The sequence below is a fragment of the Chinchilla lanigera genome, unplaced genomic scaffold, assembly GCF_000276665.1.
Source record: "Chinchilla lanigera isolate Chin_1 unplaced genomic scaffold, ChiLan1.0 scaffold00064, whole genome shotgun sequence".
Classification (NCBI taxonomy): Eukaryota; Metazoa; Chordata; class Mammalia; order Rodentia; family Chinchillidae; genus Chinchilla; species Chinchilla lanigera.
Genome location: NW_004955465.1, coordinates 5,875,547 through 5,897,552, shown reverse-complemented (window position 1 = coordinate 5,897,552; position 22,006 = coordinate 5,875,547). Strand labels below are relative to the sequence as shown.

General features: G+C 39.5%; 1 protein-coding gene and 1 long non-coding RNA gene across 8 annotated transcripts in view; one reads left to right on the top strand and one right to left on the bottom strand.

Annotated features, from left to right (window-relative positions):
* Window positions 1-9,755, top strand: part of LOC102024660 — a 22,282-nt gene extending 12,527 nt beyond the window's left edge. The window contains exons 2-3 of one of the 4 annotated variants that reach the window (XR_263238.2): window positions 4,544-4,626; window positions 8,802-9,755. This is a non-coding gene — a long non-coding RNA (uncharacterized LOC102024660). Of the gene's footprint in view, window positions 1-4,543; window positions 7,518-8,801 lie in introns of those variants that run through there. The other 3 variants (XR_001236759.1, XR_001236760.1, XR_001236758.1) reach the window with 3 other exon arrangements.
* On the bottom strand, window positions 2,321-19,498 carry Eef1e1 (eukaryotic translation elongation factor 1 epsilon 1). 4 transcript variants are annotated; one of them, XR_263242.2, is made up of 5 exons: window positions 19,353-19,498; window positions 16,389-16,589; window positions 10,978-11,073; window positions 7,548-7,631; window positions 2,870-2,956 (listed from the first exon to the last, which is right to left on the bottom strand). XR_263242.2 is itself a non-coding variant. In XM_005398844.2 (4 exons), the coding sequence occupies exons 1-4, from the start codon at window positions 19,437-19,439 to the stop codon at window positions 2,816-2,818; spliced, it is 525 nt and encodes a 174-aa protein (XP_005398901.1). In that variant the 5' UTR covers window positions 19,440-19,495; the 3' UTR covers window positions 2,321-2,815. The 4 variants fall into 4 exon arrangements, 2 of the variants coding, with proteins under 2 accessions (XP_005398901.1, XP_005398902.1); XR_001236757.1 differs by having other exon boundaries at window positions 2,875-2,956; window positions 7,526-7,631; XM_005398844.2 differs by lacking the exon at window positions 7,548-7,631 and having other exon boundaries at window positions 2,321-2,956; window positions 19,353-19,495.
* Between the last annotated feature and the right edge of the window lie 2,508 nt (window positions 19,499-22,006).

The following is a 22,006-nucleotide window of genomic DNA, read 5'->3' as shown; positions in this document are numbered from 1 at the left end:
TTGAGACAGGGACTCATTATGTAGTTTAGGCTGCCCTTGAGCTGTGTAGCCCGGGATGGCCTCAAACTTGCAGTGATCCTCCTGCCTCAGCCTCCCTAATGCTGCGATCACAGATGTGGCCCACCATGCCTGGTAGAAGATATTTTCTGACTCGAGTACCACTCACTGTTTCCTGAGAGAGTGTAACTAGCACCCCTTTTTTCCTTCTCCCTCACTGACAAGCACAGCCTCTACTCAGGTGGCATTGTGCCTACTGAAAGAATGTCATTTCTGGCCTCCCTCCTACTGTGAGTGGTCCAAGAGAACATTCTGGAAAAGGTCCTTCAGGTGGTCTGTTAGTAGAGGGCCCCACAGGCCTCATCTAATTTTTCTCTAGATGTAATCGGAACTGGTATCAAGCTCTGACACTGATACTAGAATGTAATTGAAGAATGGAACTGCTTGTTCAGTATGGAGCCAAGACAGGACTTACCAAATATGGTCCAATCTCCACATTTTTTATTTTATACGAGCTAAACACAACCCACTTTGGTGTTATACTTGGTCTTCTTGCTATGTACAGCTGTACCTAACTGTAATTTACACTTATGTTTCTCTTTGCCAATTCAAAATGGGGCTAGAACAGTGCATTGCTTTAACAAACCCATGCTGAGCACCTACTGTGGAGTGCCAGGCACTGCTCTGGGGGCTGGATATACAAGGGAATACAGTCTCTGCTTTCAGGAAATTAAATCTGGCCAAGAAAGAAAAACCTGTACAATGAGTTCCATGCCAGAATCAGAGGCCCAAGGGGATTGGTTGCTCAGGATACACTTAACCTCTGAGGGTAGGACAAAGTTAATATGGAAGAAGTTACTAAGTAAGAAAGAACATTTCGGAAGTGCCAGACACAAGAACCCACGCTGCACAGTGACAACTCTAAGAGAACAGGAATTGTTTCCCTAGGACACTGAGATCATCCAACCCAGTGATGGTGAACCTTTTAGAGCTTCCAATGGTAGCTTCCAGCCAGCACATCATCAATTCCCTGCCACTGATCTAACCTTGGCTACAGAAGCCAAGTTCACACCTTTCCCCCATCCCCGCATCCTCTAAGACCTACGTGGTGGGAAGTCATGGCACACGGTGCTGGGTAGTAGCTGCTGGATCTGTTGTGCACTTCCATAAGGAACTGAGTGGGAGATGTAGATTCCAAGGGCTTCAGGGTCACAAAGTTGAAAGGGGAAGAGGAGGGCATTAGCACAAAAAAACGCTCTCGCTCAGCAGAGCGCATGGCTGGGATGCGAAGGCTGGGTATCAGCGCTCCGTCCTGCTTCTCTCCTCCTGCTGTGTTCGGGAAGAAGTGCTGCAGGGAGGGTTTGCAATCCAAGGTATGGAGATGGAACTTGCCCCTACCATACGCATTAGAACTCCTATGATGAATTTAAGCCCCACAGTTTCTGAACATGAAAATACAAGTCCACAGTTTTTAATTTAAGGGCCATTTTATAAAATTAAAAATGTTCCCACGGGCAATGAATCAAGAAATTCAACCCCGCAAGAACGGTCTTGACTTATTGGCCTATTAAATCTCTTGACTCAGTAAGATGAAGGGCAAAAACAGGGTGGGGGAGACTTTATAATCCTCACTGTCTTATAAACAAGCAAAAATTAAACTGCCCGGAGAAGAGAATGGAAACTAATCTTTACTGATAGCTGTGGGTTATACTTTGGGCTTTTCCACATCTATTGCCTCTTAATCCTGCTTGTTTATAAAGCTTGTTGATTTTTACAGATCAATAAAATAAGGTTCACTGCTTCACTTAAAATCAATGATGGCTATTAAGTGACAAAAACAGGACTCAACCAGGGTGCTGTATAATTCCTACGTACCTGCTCTTTCTACTGGAACTCTGAATTGCATACTGGGTAGGCTCAGCACCAGCACCAAAACATTAGACAGCAATAACCAGTAAAGGGTCCAAAGACCCTCCTTTTCCTGTTTGGAAAAAGCAGCTCTTTGGCATTTAATAGCTGATTATTCACTCCACTGTAAAAGTTACAAAATATGTAGATCTGTTAATAAAGTATCTTTGTTTTTCACAGTAGTGCTTTTAGCAGCCTTGCTAAGATTGCTCACTTTCAGTTTAGTAAGAGGTTTAAAATTAGTGGGATAGTGGCAATTGCCATCTCCTTAGCCACTGCATATTCCAACAGCCCAACAACAAAGAAGAATCATTAACTCAAGAGGAATGTACTCTATTCCAGTCCCCTCCAGGGCGGTTCAGTAGTTAGTCTCACCCCAATGGATACTGAATACAGGAAAGAAACAAACAAGAAGTTTTTTTTTAAATCACATTTACTAGTTCACATAAATATCTGAAAACAAATACATCTGTCTTCCTTTCTGTATCACTGGCATAATTTATCACAGTTTTTAATAAACTACTGTAAATATCCATAAAAGGAAAATGAATTTTAAAACATGAAGAGTTAATAAATAGCCAAATAAGTCAATCATTCAGAGGACGGTCTAAATTTGTTTTAAGATTAAGCCACTGATTTGCAACCTTTATTAAAATAAATTCACCTATAAAAACAAGGAAACTTATGGTCCAATCACCTTTTTTTTTGATAGCAGTTTAGTTTTTACTTAAAAACTGCAAGACTTCAACTTATGAACAAATAAAACATTCAGACTGAGTTTACACTTGTCAAATTCTATCAGCTCCAACAAATAAACAATGACTGCGTATCAATTCTGTTAGTCCCGTGTAAAGAATACACTTTCCATTTAAATGCTTTTAATCATGCTTCTGTAGGGCATGGGTAGCTTCTAGTGAGAGCTGGAATATAGTCTGTTCTTGATGAAGACAACACTGGACAGATGTTGCCTGATGCCTGGATAGTGCTGAATGTGACAAAACCAGCGAGACACATTAAGATATTTCTCCTTTTCTTGGACTGTCAGGTCAACCTAAGTAGAAATTAAAAACACACACATAATATCAACATTTCATAAGCACAACTCTGACAGAAATTGGAAAAAACCCCAATAGTTCTCAAAAGTCAACATATTTAAATAAAAATCTCAGCCACTTGGGAAAGCCATGCAGTTGTTTAATGCATTTATGTTCAGTTTAAAACCGTATGGGTTTTCAAGGGAAATAAGTTCTCCACCAATGCAAAATTTACATTAATCCAGGATTTGGAGGCCCAGTGTTTTTTACTTTATTGGAAAAGAAAATGGAAGAAGGGAAGAGAGTAGCTTCCAAAGGTCTGGGACAGAGAAATAGCAAAGATTTATTGACATGGAATATACTAAATGAGGGAGCACCTAAGGGAAAAAAAATATGCACACACGCATACCTGATAAACACTGACTACTGCCACCTTTCTATTGAACTCTGAGGGAAAACCTCAAAACAAGGACCTGTTCAATTCCAAGTGATTACTGCTTAGTACAGAAAGGCCTCTTTCTCAGTATCACAGACTCAGATGAAGGAGGCTGAGTAAATACTCAAGAACACACCTTCTAAATTTTGTGTGCAATAAACCTGCCTCTTTTAGCAGATGTAGCTTTACTATCAAGCTACAAGGATGCCTGGAGATCTGGTTAGAGAGATGAAGTGAAGACTGTAGGTGATTTCCCTGGGCTCAAATTCCAAAGTAGGTGACTACAAGACTTCTAAGACAAATTTTTAAACTATCAAACTTTATCAGTTAAAGAGAAAGCCACCAGGAGTAGTTCTTCTGTTACTAATTTAACAGACACTGCAAATCTCTATAACACAATGGGAAAAAAAAGGGAAAAAAAAGGAAAAAAAAGAATAACCCACAACTTAAGTCAGCCCAAAGCCCATCAGTAGTTGACTTGCTTGGAGACACTTAGTGAGCTGGATGTCCTGTGGCTTTTCAGAACTTAATATATACTTGTGCCTACAGGCAAACATGCTGCTAAGTTACTGGACTAACAAAAGTCACTCGTCTCTCAATAACTATTATAGAATACAATTTAATATTAACAATAAAAAGGTAGACAGTATTTTCTTAAAAATGTCTAGTTGAACTCGTATTTGCTAGCTCAGTTTACTTATATTGTTAGTGAGAGTTTTACTGCTTCTGTTACATAAAAATAGAAATTTCAGGTTTTAATAATACACAGAAGCCCTGCATACAAGCTCAACAGCAAATTACAGAAACGTACTCATTTTGGCTGAGGAGGGGATAAAATCGTGTGCAGTTATCAGGAAGATGTTACTATCACTGTGTCACCTACAAATATAATAGTAAGTGTAAGACACAGAGATGAACTCACATATTAGTCGCAAAGACTTGCCAAGAAAGTCTTTTTTAAACGTAAAGGCTAACTTACTGAGAATTCATGGTTTCACACATTCCTAATTACTAGGTTTAAAATAACAGGAGCACCTGACTGGTGCACTGAAATAGGAGGCAGTAAGCAACTGTTTATGGATCAGTTATTGGTCTGTATTTCAAAATATTTTGAAAAGTATTTTGTAAAAGCTAAGTTTTTGTTCTTTTTTCTAAATCTTAATCACAGGTAAATTTCACCAAGGACTTCAAAAGCAAATGAAGGATTCTTTTAAATGCTGGAGACTGAACTGAAAGCCTTGAGAATTCCAGGTAAGTGCTCTACCTACTAAGGAATACAGAGTGACAACCTCCGAAAACGTAAGGTTTTTACAAAGCCTGAAGATGGTGTGTCGGGCTCACTGGCACAGCACGTGCCCGCCATGCTCAAGGCCCTAAGCTCAATGCCCACCACTATAAAATAAATAAGTAAATACAGACGGCAATCAACAGAAAAACAAAGCTGCAAATCTAGATCTAATGGGAAACAGAGGTCAGTTTTCTTATAAAAAAATGAATTATTCAACCCTTGGCACGCGTGTGTGCGCACACACACACACAAAATTTTAGCAAACTTCTTTGCTGATAGTGGAAGCAGTAAGATATATCCGTTATTTTTATTCTAATTCAATTTTGTATTTCTGCTGAAATACGTGATTCTAACATGACTTCAGATAATTTTTTAGTCCTTTCAGACCTCTTTTAAAGTCTCCGTTTAGCCATTTTGTGAGATATTATTTTCAGAAAAAGTAAAACACAGAGGACTAATTATTGTTTGATTTGTGCTTAATTTCTACACTCAGATTTTGAAGATGACAGGGGAAATGCATATTTAACATTTACATTTCAGAACAGCACTTGCTAACACAGGAGTAGTGTATGCTGCCATGAGGCCCATTACTTACAACACTAACAACATTCAACAAAATAAATAATCAACTTAAAAACTTTCACACTTGGAGCCTCTACTGGAAGGACTATGAACACAACAAAGTAGAAAATAGTTTTTATTTCAAAACTGCCTAAAGCTTCTTACATCTTCCGATTTACTCCAGCATTTTTAAGCTAGAAGATCTATCAACGTTTTCAGTCAATCTACTTTCAGGAATGTAAACTTAATCAATGTCCCTCAGAAAAATTTGCCAGACATACACTGAGCTCTTCTGAAAAGTACCACTGGTACCACTTTAACCTCCTTTAATAGCTTAACCTTTGGAACTTGTCTCTTTGAGTCAGAAAATTATGACTGACCTCTCAATTTGTTATCTCTGATACTTTTTGTTCAGATGCTTTACTTATGAAATTACTATAAATAAACCAAACAGATAGTACCCTCATCAAATTTATCATTTTTAAGAATTTTGTGATGGAGTCCCCTGGACTATTTAATATTGGTTTTCCATCATCCCTTTCTCATTGGCTAATGTATTTTTCCCTTTCTTACAACAGGAAGTGAAATGGAACTGATCTAGTTGCCACTTCCTGCCTGTTACCGGTCTGCATGCCAGTGTGTCTGAGGTGGTGCCTGGCTTTTGTCCTAAGCTTTCCGTTTTGTTTATACTGGCACTCCATAATTACTTTGAACCTTAAAGCCGAACAGATAATATTCTGAATCACTAATCTGCCATGAAGACACATGAAAAAGACTAAGTGACCTGTTTCAGTGCAGTGCTGGCTTGCGACCCTTCCAACTGGTACCGCGCTGCTTTTGCAACACTCTTTATGGCTTTGCAGCTATTCTTCCTTCTTTTCATTTCCCTCTAAAAGAACTGCATATACTTCTGGTGCTTGGAACTGTAGAACAAATGTATTTCAGCTGGTAACAATCATACAGTCAAGCAGCACATAACATTACAAAGGGTTTTAATAATCTCAAGTAAGTCTGTTCACAGGGACTATCTATTAGTGAAGTCACTCCAAGCAGGCCATTAGTCACTGATATTATAATCAACAGCCACACTTATAGGCACTGCTAACAAAGGAAGCTCAACATAACATTTCTCAAAGGAATTAAGACAGGCCAGGTCTCAGAATAGCTCAGCCACAGCTAGTACTGGGCTCACAATGAAACACAACACAGTGGGATTGCTGATGGCTTGAAGCTTCCTTGTAATTCTGGTGACTACAAATCAAGCATTTAACAATGTGAACAACTAAGTGAAGGAATGCACGAAGCCACAAATAAATATACTGCTAAACCAAACAAGGACCCCGGTGAATGCAAGCAGATGGCCCACTGGACTTGGCGTCTCCTTATCTGAATGTAATACCTAGCAACCTGCAATCCTGTCACTGTGTAGGTTTTAGTCTGGGAGGCCTGTTCCATGAGAAGGTCTTATGTGTGAATATTTTGCCTACATTTGACCAGGGAGGAAGAGATGCTTTGACTCATGGGAGGAACAAAGGAATGGTCAGCAGTTATTTGGGTGTACTCCATTCAGTGTTCTTTTGAAAAAGATAAGCATACATTTAATTATAATACCCTAGTCACTACACATAAAGAGGATATACATTGCAAAGTGGGAAATACAAACAGGCACAGATGGGTAAATATTGTTAAGGTAGCTCATTTTAACACGCAGGACTGTCTAACCTGTCTGCCTACACACCAAATGCCCTCCAGTGCACAGAGACTCATAATTAAACAACTCTGCAGCTGGGACTTGACTGTTCTGTGCTATGGAATTATGACAGTGTTCACTGTGCTGGCAAAGAAATGCCACACAAACTCCCTCCTTTGGTAGAGTGTTCCCTATCACATGACCTGCACAAGTCATTCAAGAGGAAAACACAACTATACACTTGGTTTGTAGGAGATATACTTTACGATCATCTTTTTTAATTAGATAGGAGAAACACTGTCATTCATAATGACAGCCAGTGCTACAGGAAGCTAGACCTTGGGAGTCCTGATAGACATTCACTGGTCTGCTGATGGTTGCCATGCATCTCTCCTAATGGTGTTTTAAAAAGTTAACTAATACCCCTGTGCCACAGATAAATACGTGCTTATAAAAAGCCAACAGGACTGTTGTTGTTTCAGAGCCAAACTGTTGGGGAACCCCTGTGTGAGGCAGCCAGAATCACAGCAGCATAATCTTGTCAGGTCAGTTATGGACTCCCCCAAGCTGAAAGCTGTAGGTTTGCCACCAGGAGAGAGAAACTTAGATACCTTAGCAGCAAATCCTCTTTACCTTGGAGGCTTTTTCGTTTTGAAATGAGGGAAGTTGTGCCACGTCACCATTCTAAAGTCAAAAAGCTACTAAAATATATGGAACCTAGAATGGAATAAAAAGAGGCTGATGTGATCATTGTATTTTAGCTCTAATTAACTTTCTTCACATTTAAAAATTACTTTGACTTAATTATACTAATGAACAGAACTAAAATTACATTTTCACTACATGCAACACAAAATAGGAACTATGAGTAGGTATAGAATGTTATGTATTTCTAATCTCAGTAAAGCACGTAGCTGCCCACGTCACTATGCTAAGAGCTGGGGTGGGGGGTGGAGCAAAGAGAAATATAACACGATCCTCCTGGTCTCCTTATTTTGTTTAAAATAAGTCCTATTCCTTCTTGATGCTCTAGCATAGTGATTAACAGGTCTCTTTTCATAGCTAAGAGTATTGTTTAGGATGAGAATTCATATGACCATTCTACTTATAAGCAGGGTTCATAGTCACACTTAGAAGACTTTTAAAATAATGAGAATTTCCTTGGGTAGTTAAGGCTGTTCAAATGCTACAGATGATTCTTCACCCTACTTTACCTGCCTCCTTAAATGATCAAGCTATCTTCTGATCAGAGATTAGCACTATATTTCACTTTTCTCTAATTCATTGTTTTCATGTAAAAGTTTTATTTCCTCAATGAGATTAACAGTTCTTTGAAAATCCCATTTTGTACTTCTTTTATGCCCTTGTGAAGTCTAGCATAGTGGGCAAATATAGCAGGGTCTCAATAAGTAATTTTTAAACTTATAATATGAGGAGTTTTGTACTAAGTTAGGCCATTATAGCATAACGATATAGAACTTAACACAATCACTTAGGGATGTCTGAGGAATAATTCTTGATTAAAGTCAAATAAATCCACATTAAGGGATTATATTCTGTGTGGCACAACTAAGAATATAGTAATAGTACTTGTGGGGTATGGGTTCCAGAACCCCCTGTGGGAGGGGGAGTTCCAGATGCTTAAGTCTCTTACATACAATGGAACAGTATTTGCATCCAACCTACACACTTCCTCCTGTGTACTTTAACTATCTCTGGATTACTTATAATGCCTACTACACTGTAGATGCCATATAAAGTAGTTATTACACTGTTCAAAGAATAATAGAAGAACAAGAACATATTCTCTATATGTTCTGCACAGATATAATTTTGCTTAATTGTTACTTTTTAGTATTTTTAATCTGCATTTTGTTGAATCTGCAGATGCAGAAGCCGCAGACGCAGAGGGATGAATGTAACTGTATCACGTATTATTAGCGTTTCCAGCAGCTCAGAGGGCTCCCTCACACTAAGTTACTTGAGTGAGAAGATCTGGTTTGTCCTGCTCCTTCCAAAAACTGAGCTCTGTGTCTTTGAATACATTACTTGCCATTGTTGCTTTATTTTTTTCATAAAATAAAATACATTTCTAAGCATTTCTTTCTCTATAAAAGGAAAATAATAATGCTTATCTCATCTCCTTCAGTTATGAGATATAATGAAATAAATGTAAAACTCCTTGAAAAGTATACAAAATAAATTTATTATGCCTCTGGAGGGCTGACTGCATAACATGTGCCAGGAGTGTCAGCCACGCTACATATATGATCTTTGATTCAAGCGGCTCATGACAGTTTCATAGCGGAAGACGGGAAAAGAAAAGGAAAGAGCTTGTCACTGTGATTCGCCCAGGAATCACTGCTGGCGCTGAGATACCTGAAGAAGGACGAGTGAACCAGAGAGGAAGGGCCGACTAGGACCAGGCTGTAAAAGACAGGAGCAGTTCAAGGACAGCGGAGGAAGAGCCCGGCCATCTGTAGATGGGGGCTACGCTATGGCTGAAGACCATGGCAGGAGCAAGGCGAGGGCGGGAGGCAGGAGTCGGAGAAGAGTCCTCCGTATGATGACATTTACTCCGCGGGGAAGGTGGGACTACTTAGCTATTTAGGGGAGGAAAAGTCCATGGTCACAAGAAGACTGCTTCGGTGGCCACCAGTGTCACCTCTGACACTCCATATTATTAGGATCTCTATCTGGATTAGCAATGAGACTGGTGGCAGTGGCAATGTCACCAGGGACCACGGGAAGAGCCACATGCGAGAGGCACCCAGGAGACGGAAACAACAGGACCTGACTGACTGGATGAGATGCAGAATAGTAAAACCCATGGGCTTCGTTTTCCCACAGGGGTGATGTAGGTGTTGGGGTGATACAAACTCTGGAGCAAACTGCCACTTCAGGACCTGGTCTGCCACGTATTTGAGCCCCTCAAAGACGGCTGACTTCCCACACCTCATTATCCCATCAGCAACAAGGCGCTGACAATAACGGTGCTACCTCACGGGCCTGTGACATGGATTAAGTAAGTTAACAGTTATAGAGCATGAAGAATAGTACCAAGAACATGGCAAGTGCATTCTACTTGTTTGCAAAGAAATTTTACATGAGGTACAATTTTTCATTCCTGTTTTTTTTGGTACCAGGAGTTGAACTCAGGATCTTGCGCCTGCCAGGATATAGCCACTGAGCTATATGAGGTACAATTTTTCAAAAGGAGGGAGTAGCTGAAAAAAGGGGTTGTTAAGAGGACAGATAGATTAGCCTGGAAAAAAAGCAAGACCATCCCTTGTGTCCAGAAAAAGGAGACAAGGTGAGTAAGGATGTGTAAGCAGAAGGGCTGGTGCACGAGGTGACTGGTTAACAGACAACCTCCATTCCTAGTCAAAAGGAGGCTCTGCGGCAAGGACATAAGACAAGAGGTGAGGATAAAGGACAGGCCTGGGAAGTGATGAAGGTGTGGAAGTGTGCGGGAGACAGGAAAGAGCCTATTTGTATGCAAACCCAGCTATAAATAGATAGTACAACTGGAGCAGCGAACTGCTGAGGAGTTATAGGGAAAGAGTTGTGACTGCAGGCCAGAGCAAAGGAGACAAAGATGCTTAGGTACCTGAAGTCAGGCAGAAGGGAATCTACGTTGAGTCGGGAAGAAAAGTGCCATACACAGGTTTGGAAAACTAAGAGTCAAATTACATCAGACAGGAATAGAAATTAAGAGATTGAAAGTGCTAGGATACTAGTGTGCAGAAGATGGGCAATAGAATTACTATCTCCAGCAGAGTGGGATGAAGGTGATAATGCTGAAAGGGTGGTTGGAGAAATAATTTTGAAAGAAAAGCAGAAGCAAAGATTAAGAATTCAGGCAGGCCAGGGAACAACAGGAGGCAACTATGTTAAGTAGAGACATGGAAGGAATTTTTGCACAAAGCACCTTATCTAAAAATGACTCATTTTTATTTGATAAGTTGAACATGTAAATCTGATTTAAATTCAAGATAATTAAAAAAAAAACCATCCTGAACATGACAGGGAAAACAGCAAAAAAAACAATATGAATACTCACTATAAAGCGATGAAGTCCATAGTACAACAGGATATCTGCTAAGGTAAGGTTATATCCTGTAAGGTAGACTTTATCTTCAAGATATGAATTAAGATCCTAGAAAATAATAAAATTATTTAAATTTAAAAAGCACAAAGGACAACACTATACTAAAACAGAACAACACTGTTTTAGTTGAACTAAAAATGTCTAGAAGACTATCTGGCGACAAAACATAGTACTAACATTTAACTTACTAAAGTTAATCTTTGAGATTAATAGAAAAAGGTTCACTCAAAATCATAAGCTGTATGCCAATCACGTCATTAAAGAAAAAAAAAAAAAACCACAACAAAAAAATGGAATAGGATCCGTACAGCGGCTATGCCTGTAATCCCTGCAGGTTTAGGCAGGAGTATCCCAAATTCAATTCTAGGCCACAGAATTTACCAAGCTTCTACCTCAAAATAAAAAGGGCTAGGGATGTAGCTCAGAGCAAAGGCCCCCTCATTCAATCCCTAGTATCACAAAAACAAAATTAAACAAAAGCAGAGTAAACATTATTACCCTCCTTTTGAAGAAGTAAGAAAACATTAGACAATGATATTCAAAATGCCATTTGTGACTATTTCAAACAGTTCAGTTTTCTGTAACATGTATACATCATGCTCATGTTAGTTTTTTTCCATTAAAATGTAAAACGCTTGTTAATAATACATATGCAAAGAATTCTAAGCTACTGGCTTTTGTAATTTTTGTACATACTTTAAAGAACTTATTCGGGTATCAAACAGAGTTAAGGATATTCACCTTGTTGTACACACAATCTTTAGAACGTTTTTTTTATCTCACAAAGCTAAAACTCTATGGCCATTAAGCAACAATTCCCCATTTTTCCTTCACTTCAGGTGTTATATCACCATTCCACTGTTCCTATGAATTTGATTACTCTAGATACCTAAGTGGAATCATATTTATACTTCTGTGATTGGCTTACTTCACTTAGTGTATGCCGAAGTTCACCCGTGTTATAACATGTCATAATTTACTTACCTTTAGGGCTAAGTTATATCATGCTGTTTGTATATGTTGTGTTTTGTTTATCCATTAATTTGTCAGTAGATGCATGGGGTGTCCCCACATTCTGGCTGTTGTGAATAATGCTTCTATGAATTCAGGAGTCTAAGCAGCTCTTCAGAAACATGTTTTGAATTCTCCTAGGTGTATACCAACAAATGGAATTGCTGGGTCACATGGTGACTCTATAATGTCTTGAGGAAGCGCGACCCTTATTTTCACAGCAGTTGTATCAGTTTATACTGCTACCAACAGTACATGATGATTAACAAATCTCTGATTTTTATTTTTGTATTTTTTGGGGGGTAGCTTAAGGTGATATCTCAATGTGAGTTTGACTTGCATTTCACTAATGACTAGAAATTTCAGCATCTTTTCATAAGCTTGTTAGCAATTCGTAGATCTTCTTTGGAAAAATGTTTACTCAAGTCTTTTGCCCACTTTAAAATCAGATTAGTTTTTTTGTTCAGTTGTAGAGTTTTAAAAATTGAATATTCACACCTTATCAGACATGACTTGCAAATCCTTTGTCCCATTTCATGAGTAGCTTTATGAGTGTGTTTATTTTATTGACTGTGGTGCTAAAGATTAGCCCTCATGCCTGCACACGCTAGACAAGCAATCTATACCTCAGCCTGTGTCATGTGACACAGAAATTTTAAAGTTTTACATAGTATAAGACATCTATTTTTATTTTTGTCACCTGTGCTTTTTAATGTCAAATGCAAGGAGTTACTCCTACCTCAAATGATGCAAAGGTCTTCTAAGAATTTTAGTTCTTAATCTTGTATCTAGGTTTTTGATCCCTTGAGTTCATTTTTATATATGGTGTAAGGTAAAGGAAAATTTCATTAGTTTACATGTGGATATCCAATTTTCACAATACCTCAAAGACTCTAGTTTTAAATACCATTTAAAGGCACAGAAAGCTTTTGTTATTAGATTTAATAGTTTGTGACTAAAGTGGTGGGACAGTAGATGTTTAAACTGTTTTTATTTGCTTATTTGTATTTCTTAAATACAAATAAAGGCAGTCTGTAATTAATATTGACTGCCTTTAAAATACACAATGGCTACCAATTTTTAAATTATGTTAATATATACAAAATAAATTCATTTTAAATTACCAAAATGAAACAAAAAAACCCAAAACCAAAATACCAACTCACTCCAAACAAACAGCCAGTTATTTAGCTCTCTACATAGCTAATAGGCACATCTGAATGAAAAATAAACACATGCTAAAAAATAAAATTCTGCAAAGGTCGTCTCTTACATTAGAAGTATTGTCTGACAGACCAGTATAAATACAGTTTCCTGAGAGGGCAAAATATAGATTAAAAATACTGTTTTGTATGAATACATCTGGCATCTCTAAAACTTAGCATATCATTCAGCAGAACAGGAATTCAATTACATTCAATTTAAAAGAGACAACAGAGTCATCTACCTTTAAAGGCAAGTTTTATAAATAACTTACACGTACTATTATTAGGTATTCTCAGAGGCTTCTCAAAAGACTTCTGGAAGCCCAAGATCAAGGTTCTGGGAGATGCGATGCCTGTGGGCTCACTTCCTGTCTCTTGCTTCCTGCTTCTTGCTTCACAAGGGCTCTTTTCACAGGGCAGAAGGGGTGAGGGGTGCCAGGCCTCTGACAGAAGGGTCCTAGTCCTATTCATGAGTGCTCCACCCCCTGGACCTGATCCCCTCCCAGAACCATTACTTTGAAGGTTAAGATTTCAACATACAAATTTTGGGGAGATTTAAAACATTTATACCCTAAAATATCTTAAGGAGCCTGGCACATAGTGGATCAGTAACCAGCAAATGTTTGCTAACCTCAATTTATCCTTTTCAGTTTATACACATTTTCATTTAAAGATAGGAATTTTCAAAACAGTACAAGAATATGGGCTTCTGGGGATGGTACAGATGAGGACACCGAGGAATGTGAACACAAATAAGGAGACAGCTCTGAAAAAAGTAAATATAGCTTTACTTAAATTTAACAATTATTTAAAGCTTGGAAAACACTTTCACATAATTTCTTCTAAAAATAGAATCCATACTGCTTTGTTTACAAAGCCTCTTAATAATGTAGTTTTCAAATAAAAAAGTCTAAAAAATGTAGTTTTTATACATTATGATTAATATTTTTCTAATTAGTGATTTACAAAAAAAATTTTCTTCCTCAAAAGACAAAAGAGAACTTATATTTGATGTTCATTTCCTTGTCTTTTTTTGAGACAGAGCCCAGGCTGCTCTCAAACTTGGCTTCCTCCCACTTCAGTTTCCCAAGTAGCTGGGATTATAGGCCTATGCCACTACACCTGGCTCCTTTGTTTTTTAAACAAATCTTACTGAAGCTATTACCAAATCTGTTGAAATATTTCCTATTTTCCCAACTCTTAGTAAATGTTTAGTAATATAGGAAAATTGAAAAAGCAGTACAATAAACAATTACATACCTTTCAACTAGACTCAATATATGTAACTGTTTTGTAATGTCTTTTTAAAATATTACTATTTTCTAATGCCTTTTAAAAAATTATATACTACCTTATTTAGGAGGAACCTAATCTTAGAATTGTGGGCTTTAACAGCAAAGTAAAATTGTGGCAAATGAGAATGACGCTCCTTCTTAAATATCTTAAGACCAAGAGATCTAAAATTAAATAATGAAAGACAGCTCAATATAAACATGAACAAAGGATACATACAAGTAAATTTTTAAAATAATAAAAATGGCTTATAAGCATGAAAAATGCCATACCAATAATAATTTTTTGAAAAAAAGGAAATAAACAATGTTTCATGTGCTTGTTCCGGTGCTGAAGCTGACAGGATGGGAGAGAAAGTGGCAGTACCAGGTGAGTACTGGAAGAGGCCACCAGAACACCGAACACGATACACAGTAACAATACACTTTTCTAAAGGACAAAGGGGAGGTGTGGCTTTGGGTTTTGCATTTCCCTTGCAGGAACTTAGCCTAAGGAAACAAATGGGAATGTTTACATAACAGATTACCATGCCCAGGAGATGCCAATCTTTTAAATACAGGTATGTATGAATGGAAAGAAAAAAAAAAGGGAATACAAAAGAGATTTAATAGTTTGTGACTAAACTGGTGGGAAAGCAGATGTTTAAACTGTTTTTATTTGCTTATTTGTATTTCTTAAGTACAGATAAACCAAGGCAGTCTGTAATTAATATTGACTGCCTTTAAAATACACAATCTGTCTTAAAATAGTACCATAGCAAAAGAAACCAACCCTCTCCTCTTCTGCGCCCACAGGGCTAAAAATCACTTTGCAGTCCTTTCTCTGGACACTGGTCTCCCCGACTAGTCTGACCTCTTTGAAGACAGAAACTGTTCAAGGCTTCCCCAGCCCTTGGGACTGTACCTGGCACATGGCAGGTGCTGTGTCATCAGTACAAATGAGCAAGTAGGCAGAGCAAGGAAGACACCTCAAAAACACATAGCGCCATACAAATTATGGAGGATGGCCAGATCCCCAGAAGGGATCAATTCTGATACCGAGAATGAATGGTTGATTCCGAGAGACCTAAGAAACAAGGCCTGAAATTTATTTTCTGCCAGTTCTCTTACAGCTTTTAGAATTAAGACTGTATTTGAAATCATTTACCTGCCAAAATAAGGAAAAACATTCTTGCTCAATTTATATTACCATTATATAAACCAGTAACAAAATCAGGATGTATGTGGTCATACAGATGACCTCTAAGATTCCTTCATAGTTCATGTTTTTTTTAAAAAATTATTTTAAAAAATCTGTTTTATATAATAAACAAAAAAATTGCACTTGGTATGCTTTTTGCTTTTGATGTCTCTGGAGCCAATTATCTGACTGCTATTTTATATCAACAAGTTCTTTTACTCTACTTTGATACCTTTGGAAAGAAAATACAAATCTTAAGATTCTCAAGAGAAGGAAAGTTGGGATTTCTCAGATCAGTTTGTTTTAAAGTACAACCTCCGAAGATTCTTACTCCCTTCTGCCTCTGAGAGAACATTTTATCCGCTATCTAGACAGCACAATTGCTAAGTGGGGAAACAGATACTGAGCCACGCATCACATTTTAAAAAAATCATTCAGAACTATAATTACTGACATGTCAAGTACCCTGAAAGAGAAGCAGAGGGTGCCGTGACTGTACAAGCAACTGCATGTAGCTGAGGGGATGCAGGCCAGAAAGTATCTGAGGCAGGGTGTCTCGGGTGAGATCTAAAGGGGGAAGGAGGACAGGGGGTGGAGGGTACCAAGTTGGAACCCACAGGTAGACTTCTGCTTACTACTTCATGCAACCCAGAGTAGAAAGAGAAGTCATGGTACCTTCAAGAGAGCGTGGGTGTTTTCCTTATTGGAGTGTCCGTCTACTCGAGTGACTCTGTATTCTAACCACTGCTGGACCATTGCTTTTTCTTCTGCAGTGCTTCCCAGCAAGTGTTCCTTGTTAGCTTGCTTGACTAAATGAGTTGCTATTGTTGTCAATCCTGTTAGACTTGGGCCATTGTTTGTCTGAAGAACTGGAATCTTAAAAAGAAAAAAAAAATCATCAGATAAATGTAAAAATCAAAGACCAACACACTCATTACTTCTAAGTAATCACTAAATCCCTCAAGTATTTTTTTTTTTAAAACCAACCTATAGTAGTAGGATTTTACTCTGATACTAAATTACAGACATGTAAGTCAAGAAAATGGCAGTTACATAACTTCTGATTGGATAATAGATGCTTGTTGACAAAACTGGTAATAACACTGCAAAAAATCATACTGTTACTTCAAAACTGTTACAAAGTTATGAGAAAATGGAAATCCTAATACTGTATAAATTTCAATCAAGATTACTTGTGCCCGTAAATGAAATCATGTAGCACTACTGAAATGTAAACTCTTATTGGCTTGGTACAATAACAGTTTATTTCCTACTTATGCAAACGTCTGGAGGACCGTTGGGAGTGGTAACCCAGCAATTCCAGCTTCATCTTTGTGGCAAGAGTGTCTCTACAGTCACCACAGCAAGGGACTGTTGGAGACATCTGCACCAGCAACCAAGTGTTTTCATCTAGCAGCAATCCCCTGTCACTTCACGCGGCCCATTAGCTAGAAATAACCAGGTGCCCCAATGCCCACTAGTTGCCACGCTACCCAAGAAATGCAGTTATATTGCAGAAAACCGTAAGCCCTTTATGTGCTCAGGAGAGAAAGTGACATATACTTAAAAAGCCCTAGCACACTGTCACTGACTTTCTCCTCTAAAGAAAATTATTACAAAACTAAACTATCCACAACCTGCCATGTTAACTCAAAAAAATTTAAGTTACTTTTTCATCTAATCATTATAGCCTCTAAGATCGGCAAAAAGTCGCATCTTCACTTGAAATCTTCTAAAATGAAGTTGTATCTTCCTTTTATATCGTTTTATAAGGTAAGCTTATCTTCATTTTAAAGAACCATGCTCACTGTGTTCGTAATGGCAGAGAGAGCTTGAATAAAGTAGAATTAGCCTGACAGTCTGCCCTCTTTTCTTTACCCAACCTAAAAGACATAAATATTAAGCAGTCACAATCACAGGACACATACTATTTTCACATCCATCTTAGGGTTCCATGGTCTGCAAAGTAATTACTTATAAAGGTTGCCTAGGCACGTGTTGACGTACCACAATTTAATGAACCTTTGTCTTGGAGCTGAATCGCTGGACTGTTTTGAATTTTTACTTATTATTGGCAAGGTGGCAGAGAATGCCTTATTGCTGGTTTATTGTTACCAGTTGTCTACCTGAAAGGGCTAAATCTTATTCATATCCAATCCCTTAGCCCATATATAAACAGAAACTTTAATAGCTGCCCACCACTAAAATATTTTAATTAAAAACCAAACAAACCCCACACCCTGAACCCCAACGTCCTCACAGTAGGGCCTCACAGTGTAACTTTGGTTTTACCTTGCATATCATTCCTAGTAATGCTTTACTTAAGTGCTCCAAACTTTCCAACCTTTCATAATTTACTCGTTTTACACATCTTTCAAACCCCAACCCTTAAACACCAGCTCCTTCGTGGAAAACATAAGGCCGCTATTTTTTTAGCCAGGTATTAACTTCCTCTTCTACATTCCTCACTAAGGCGTCCCATCATTAGTACACATTTTCTTGTGTTTTAAATGAACTGCATTGACTGTTTCTCATATTAGCTAATAAGCTCCCTGAAGGCAAGACTCAGGTCTCGGCAACGTATCCTATAAAACATAAAGCCAACTAGGTGGTAGTGGCTGAGGAGAAGGAACACGGGGATGGAGGAAAAAACTGAAGCAGAACACTTTGGAGCCATTATGTACTCTTCTACCAATCACAGATTTTAGGAAAGTCGCTAAATCTTCCAGGCTTCAGGTTAACTTGGTTGTAAAAACTACGCTGTCCCGATATGATCTGTTTTTGCTTTTTGAGACAGTGACTTGCTATATAGCCCAGGTTGGCCTCGAACATGGTAGCGATTCTCCTGCCTCAGCCTCCCGAGTGCTGGGATTATAAGCGTGTGCCACCACACCCGGCTACGACAAAAAGATTCTTTCAACCTGTATTAAACGAAGGAAAAGTTAAGGGAAAAACATACATCATCCGGAAAAAAACTTCAAAGGAGCAAAAAACGTATAAATCCAAAGTAGTCGCTTCTACTCTAACCCACTCTCTCCACAGAAAGCAACGATCTTTTGTTTTTAATTGACGATCTTTACAAAACAACACGTCCTCCAACGCCCTGGGAAAGCGGGGCCCGCACACCTCAGTCATTCTCACACCCTGTAACTTTCCTTCCTTCTCCGAACCCTTCCGGCTGCATAAGACCACAGCAGGCGTTCTCTCGGACACCCACCCTTCAAAGTAGCACTTTTTACTACTGCGCTTTAAAGCACCGCCGCGATCGCCCACGAAGCCAAAAAGCAAGCGTCCGCAGGAGGGGGACGCCCGGGACGGCGTCGCAGCGCCACCCGGCCGCGCCGCTCCTGGGAAGCGGCTGCGCGGGGCGTGAACGAGCCGAGCGATCGCGGCCCCGGCAGGCGCTGACCGCTAGCGCCAGCGGGGTCTGCAGGCCTCTCGGAGCGTTCGTCTGCCCCGCCTGCGCCGCTGACAGCCCCGCCGCAGGTAAAGTTCCGGACGAGCCCGAGGGAACCAGCCCGCGCCGCGGCCGCACACGTGGGGAGCCGGGAAGCCGCATCCTCACGCCCGCCGGCCGCTCCTGCCCGGCTCGGCCCACAGTCCACTTCTTCACCTGCGCGTCGCCTCTGCGTTTCTTACCTGTCGCTCGCCCTGAGCGCTGTACTTATTCCCCTTACTCAGCCCCAGGGACTTCTCCAGCAGCTTCAACTCCGCGGCCGCCGCCATCTTTCCGGTCTCAGCGCTGACAGGGGGCGGGGCCCGCACGCCCAACCCGCCGCCGCGGCGGAGACGGAAGTCCCACCCCCTCCAACGTCACCGGCTATTGGCTGAGCGGAAGAGCACGTGGAACGCGCCTGCGCGCAGGAGGCAGGCTGACCGAAAGGGGCGGGGTCCAGGGAGGGTTGCATGACTTTTGGAGACCGGAGGGCAGGTTCCCACTCTAGAGCTTTTGGGCATCTGCTGCATCGGAACGTGGCTTCGGTTCCTGCGATCGTTTGGCTCTTGCCATCTTTTTAAGGGCGCACTGTTGTCCTGGGTGCCAGAGTCAATTCGTTAACTCCTTTGGCAGGGTGAGAGTTTATAATAGGAACAGACATTTACCTTTGTTTGGTTCGGGGATCTTATTTGAACAGATTGAATAGTAGGGAGTTCACAGTCCATCAGGATTTTCTAATCTGCGCTGTAATGCATGGAAATTTAAACAGTGCTGTAATGGCGAACTAGAAAGCCCAACCCTTAATTTAATCACATCTGCAGAGTTTTCTTCCGTATAAGATCACATTTACAGAAGCGAAGGAGTTGCGGACCATGGTCAACCTCCACACCTCTACCAGATCACATGGTCATTCATGAAAATTATTTGTATCTTAGGTCACAAAGGAAAGTTCTAAAGAACAGAAATGATCCTTTGCCCACAATAAGATGAAAGTAGGAACAAGTAAAAAATATGAAGGCTTTTTTTAACCTAGAAAAGTAAAAGCATTCTATTAACTCCTGGGTCAAAAAAGGAAATCCTGAGTGGAAATGGGTGTTTTACAAGATATAGTTATGAGAGAAAATTTATACAATGAAATATTATATTAATAAAAATAAAAAGTTACAATCTAGATATACAATCTTAATAGAAATCTTCTCTATATTAAAACTGAGTGGAATTGGCACTTTGATTCAATATGCTAATAGAACAGAACAGAAAATTCAAATATGGACCCGGTTAGATTGTTTAATGTGCAATCAAGGTCATATGCAATCATTCTCTCCTCACTGCCTTTTTCTTTTTCTTCTGAGCCTTGTGCATGCTCGAGAAGTACTGTTCCACTGAGCTACTTCTCCAGCCTTTTTACTAAATAGGGTGCAGTAGTCTCTACCACACAATAAAACAAAATTATAAATGTATTAAAGATTGCCCTGTGAAAAATTAGAACTTAAAAGTAGCAGGCAAATTTCTGTATAGCCTGGAAGTAGAGAAAACGCCTAATCATTTCTCCAAATCCACAGGTAATGAGGGAGGTGATTGATATATTTGCCCTCATAAAAATAAAGAAGCTTTTATTTTATTTTTTGGCGGTACTAGGGATTGAATCCAGGGCCTTTGCACTGAATCCGTGGCCCAGCCCTTTAAATATTTTGTTTTTATTTTGAGAGAAGGATTTACTAAATTCTCCAGGTAGGCTTTGAACCTGTAGTCTCCCTGCCTCAGCCTCCAAGAGTGCTGGAATTACAGATGTGCACCACCATGCCTGAGTGTAGGAAAGCTTTTGAATGGCACTAAAACTAAAAAAAGTCGTATGTAAGAGTTAGAGATTGGCTAGTTCCAGCCCTTGACAGGAAAATATGAGATGGGCCTTGATCATTCTGTAGGAGGAGAAAGTGAAGAAGTTATGTAGGAGTAATGAGGGGCATCAAAGAATAGTATAAGATCATGTTAGGGTCAATAAGAATAATTAAAATGGGTAAAATACTTTAAATATGTTTCAACCTATGACTTTACGATGATTCCGAAAGACAAAAACAAGAACAAAATCGAAACAATCCCCTTTAGTCACCTTTGGAAGATACTGTAGATCTAATTCTTTATTTTGAAAACTGATAGAATAAAGAAAGAAAGCAACATTTTTCCTTGATGATGCTGTACAAACTGTGTTTCAAGGAAACCAAATCCTGATGGACAGTTTCTCTTTACAGAAGTATTCTAGCTAATATACGAAGGTGATACAGGGAAAAGAAACTCCCAACCTGCTAGATATCTGGTACGAGTTCATGTTCTCTAAAATTGAAGAATGAATTTTAGGAACAACGGAGGTTAAGAGCTGAATATATTCATAGGGGAAAGAAAATTTCTTTCCCCTGGAGCGACAGAAGGGGTCCCAAGTGGTTTGTCAAGGAACCTGCCTTTTTTAGGGATTTTTATAGAGCAAACCCAAGGGTCCAAGGTGGGAAACACGGGAAATTGCAAGGTTTGCATGAGGTGGGATAAAACTGTGGTCAACCAATGAGATTATAATTGCTCAGGTAAAAGTGATTAAATCGGGATCAAGTGGGGAAGCGAGTCATGTAGCAAGTAAGTGTGAATAAAGAGGGGCTTTTCCTGTAGAGGGTTCGGTTAGTGACTCTTCCAGGCTTTCTCAAGGTGATTGATACCTATTTAGAATGTCAGTCCCTGATGTTTATCCTTAGGGAGGTATGTGGGTGCATTTGTTACATCTTTTGTCTGGAGGTCTGGCCCACAGCGGAGGTGCCTGTGTCCGCCACAGTTGCAAGGCATCTGGTCTTCCCCACTGGCCCCTTCGAGG

Coding starts and splice junctions, on each gene's coding strand:
- Eef1e1 (XM_005398844.2), bottom strand. CDS start 19,439: ATGGCGGCGGCCGCGGAGTTGAAGCTGCTGGAGAAGTCCCTGGGGCTG. Junction 16,590..19,352: donor GCGCTCAGGGCGAGCGACAG/GTAAGAAACGCA, acceptor TTTCTTTTTAAG/ATTCCAGTTCTTCAGACAAA. Junction 2,957..10,977: donor ATGGACTTCATCGCTTTATA/GTGAGTATTCAT, acceptor ATTTCTACTTAG/GTTGACCTGACAGTCCAAGA.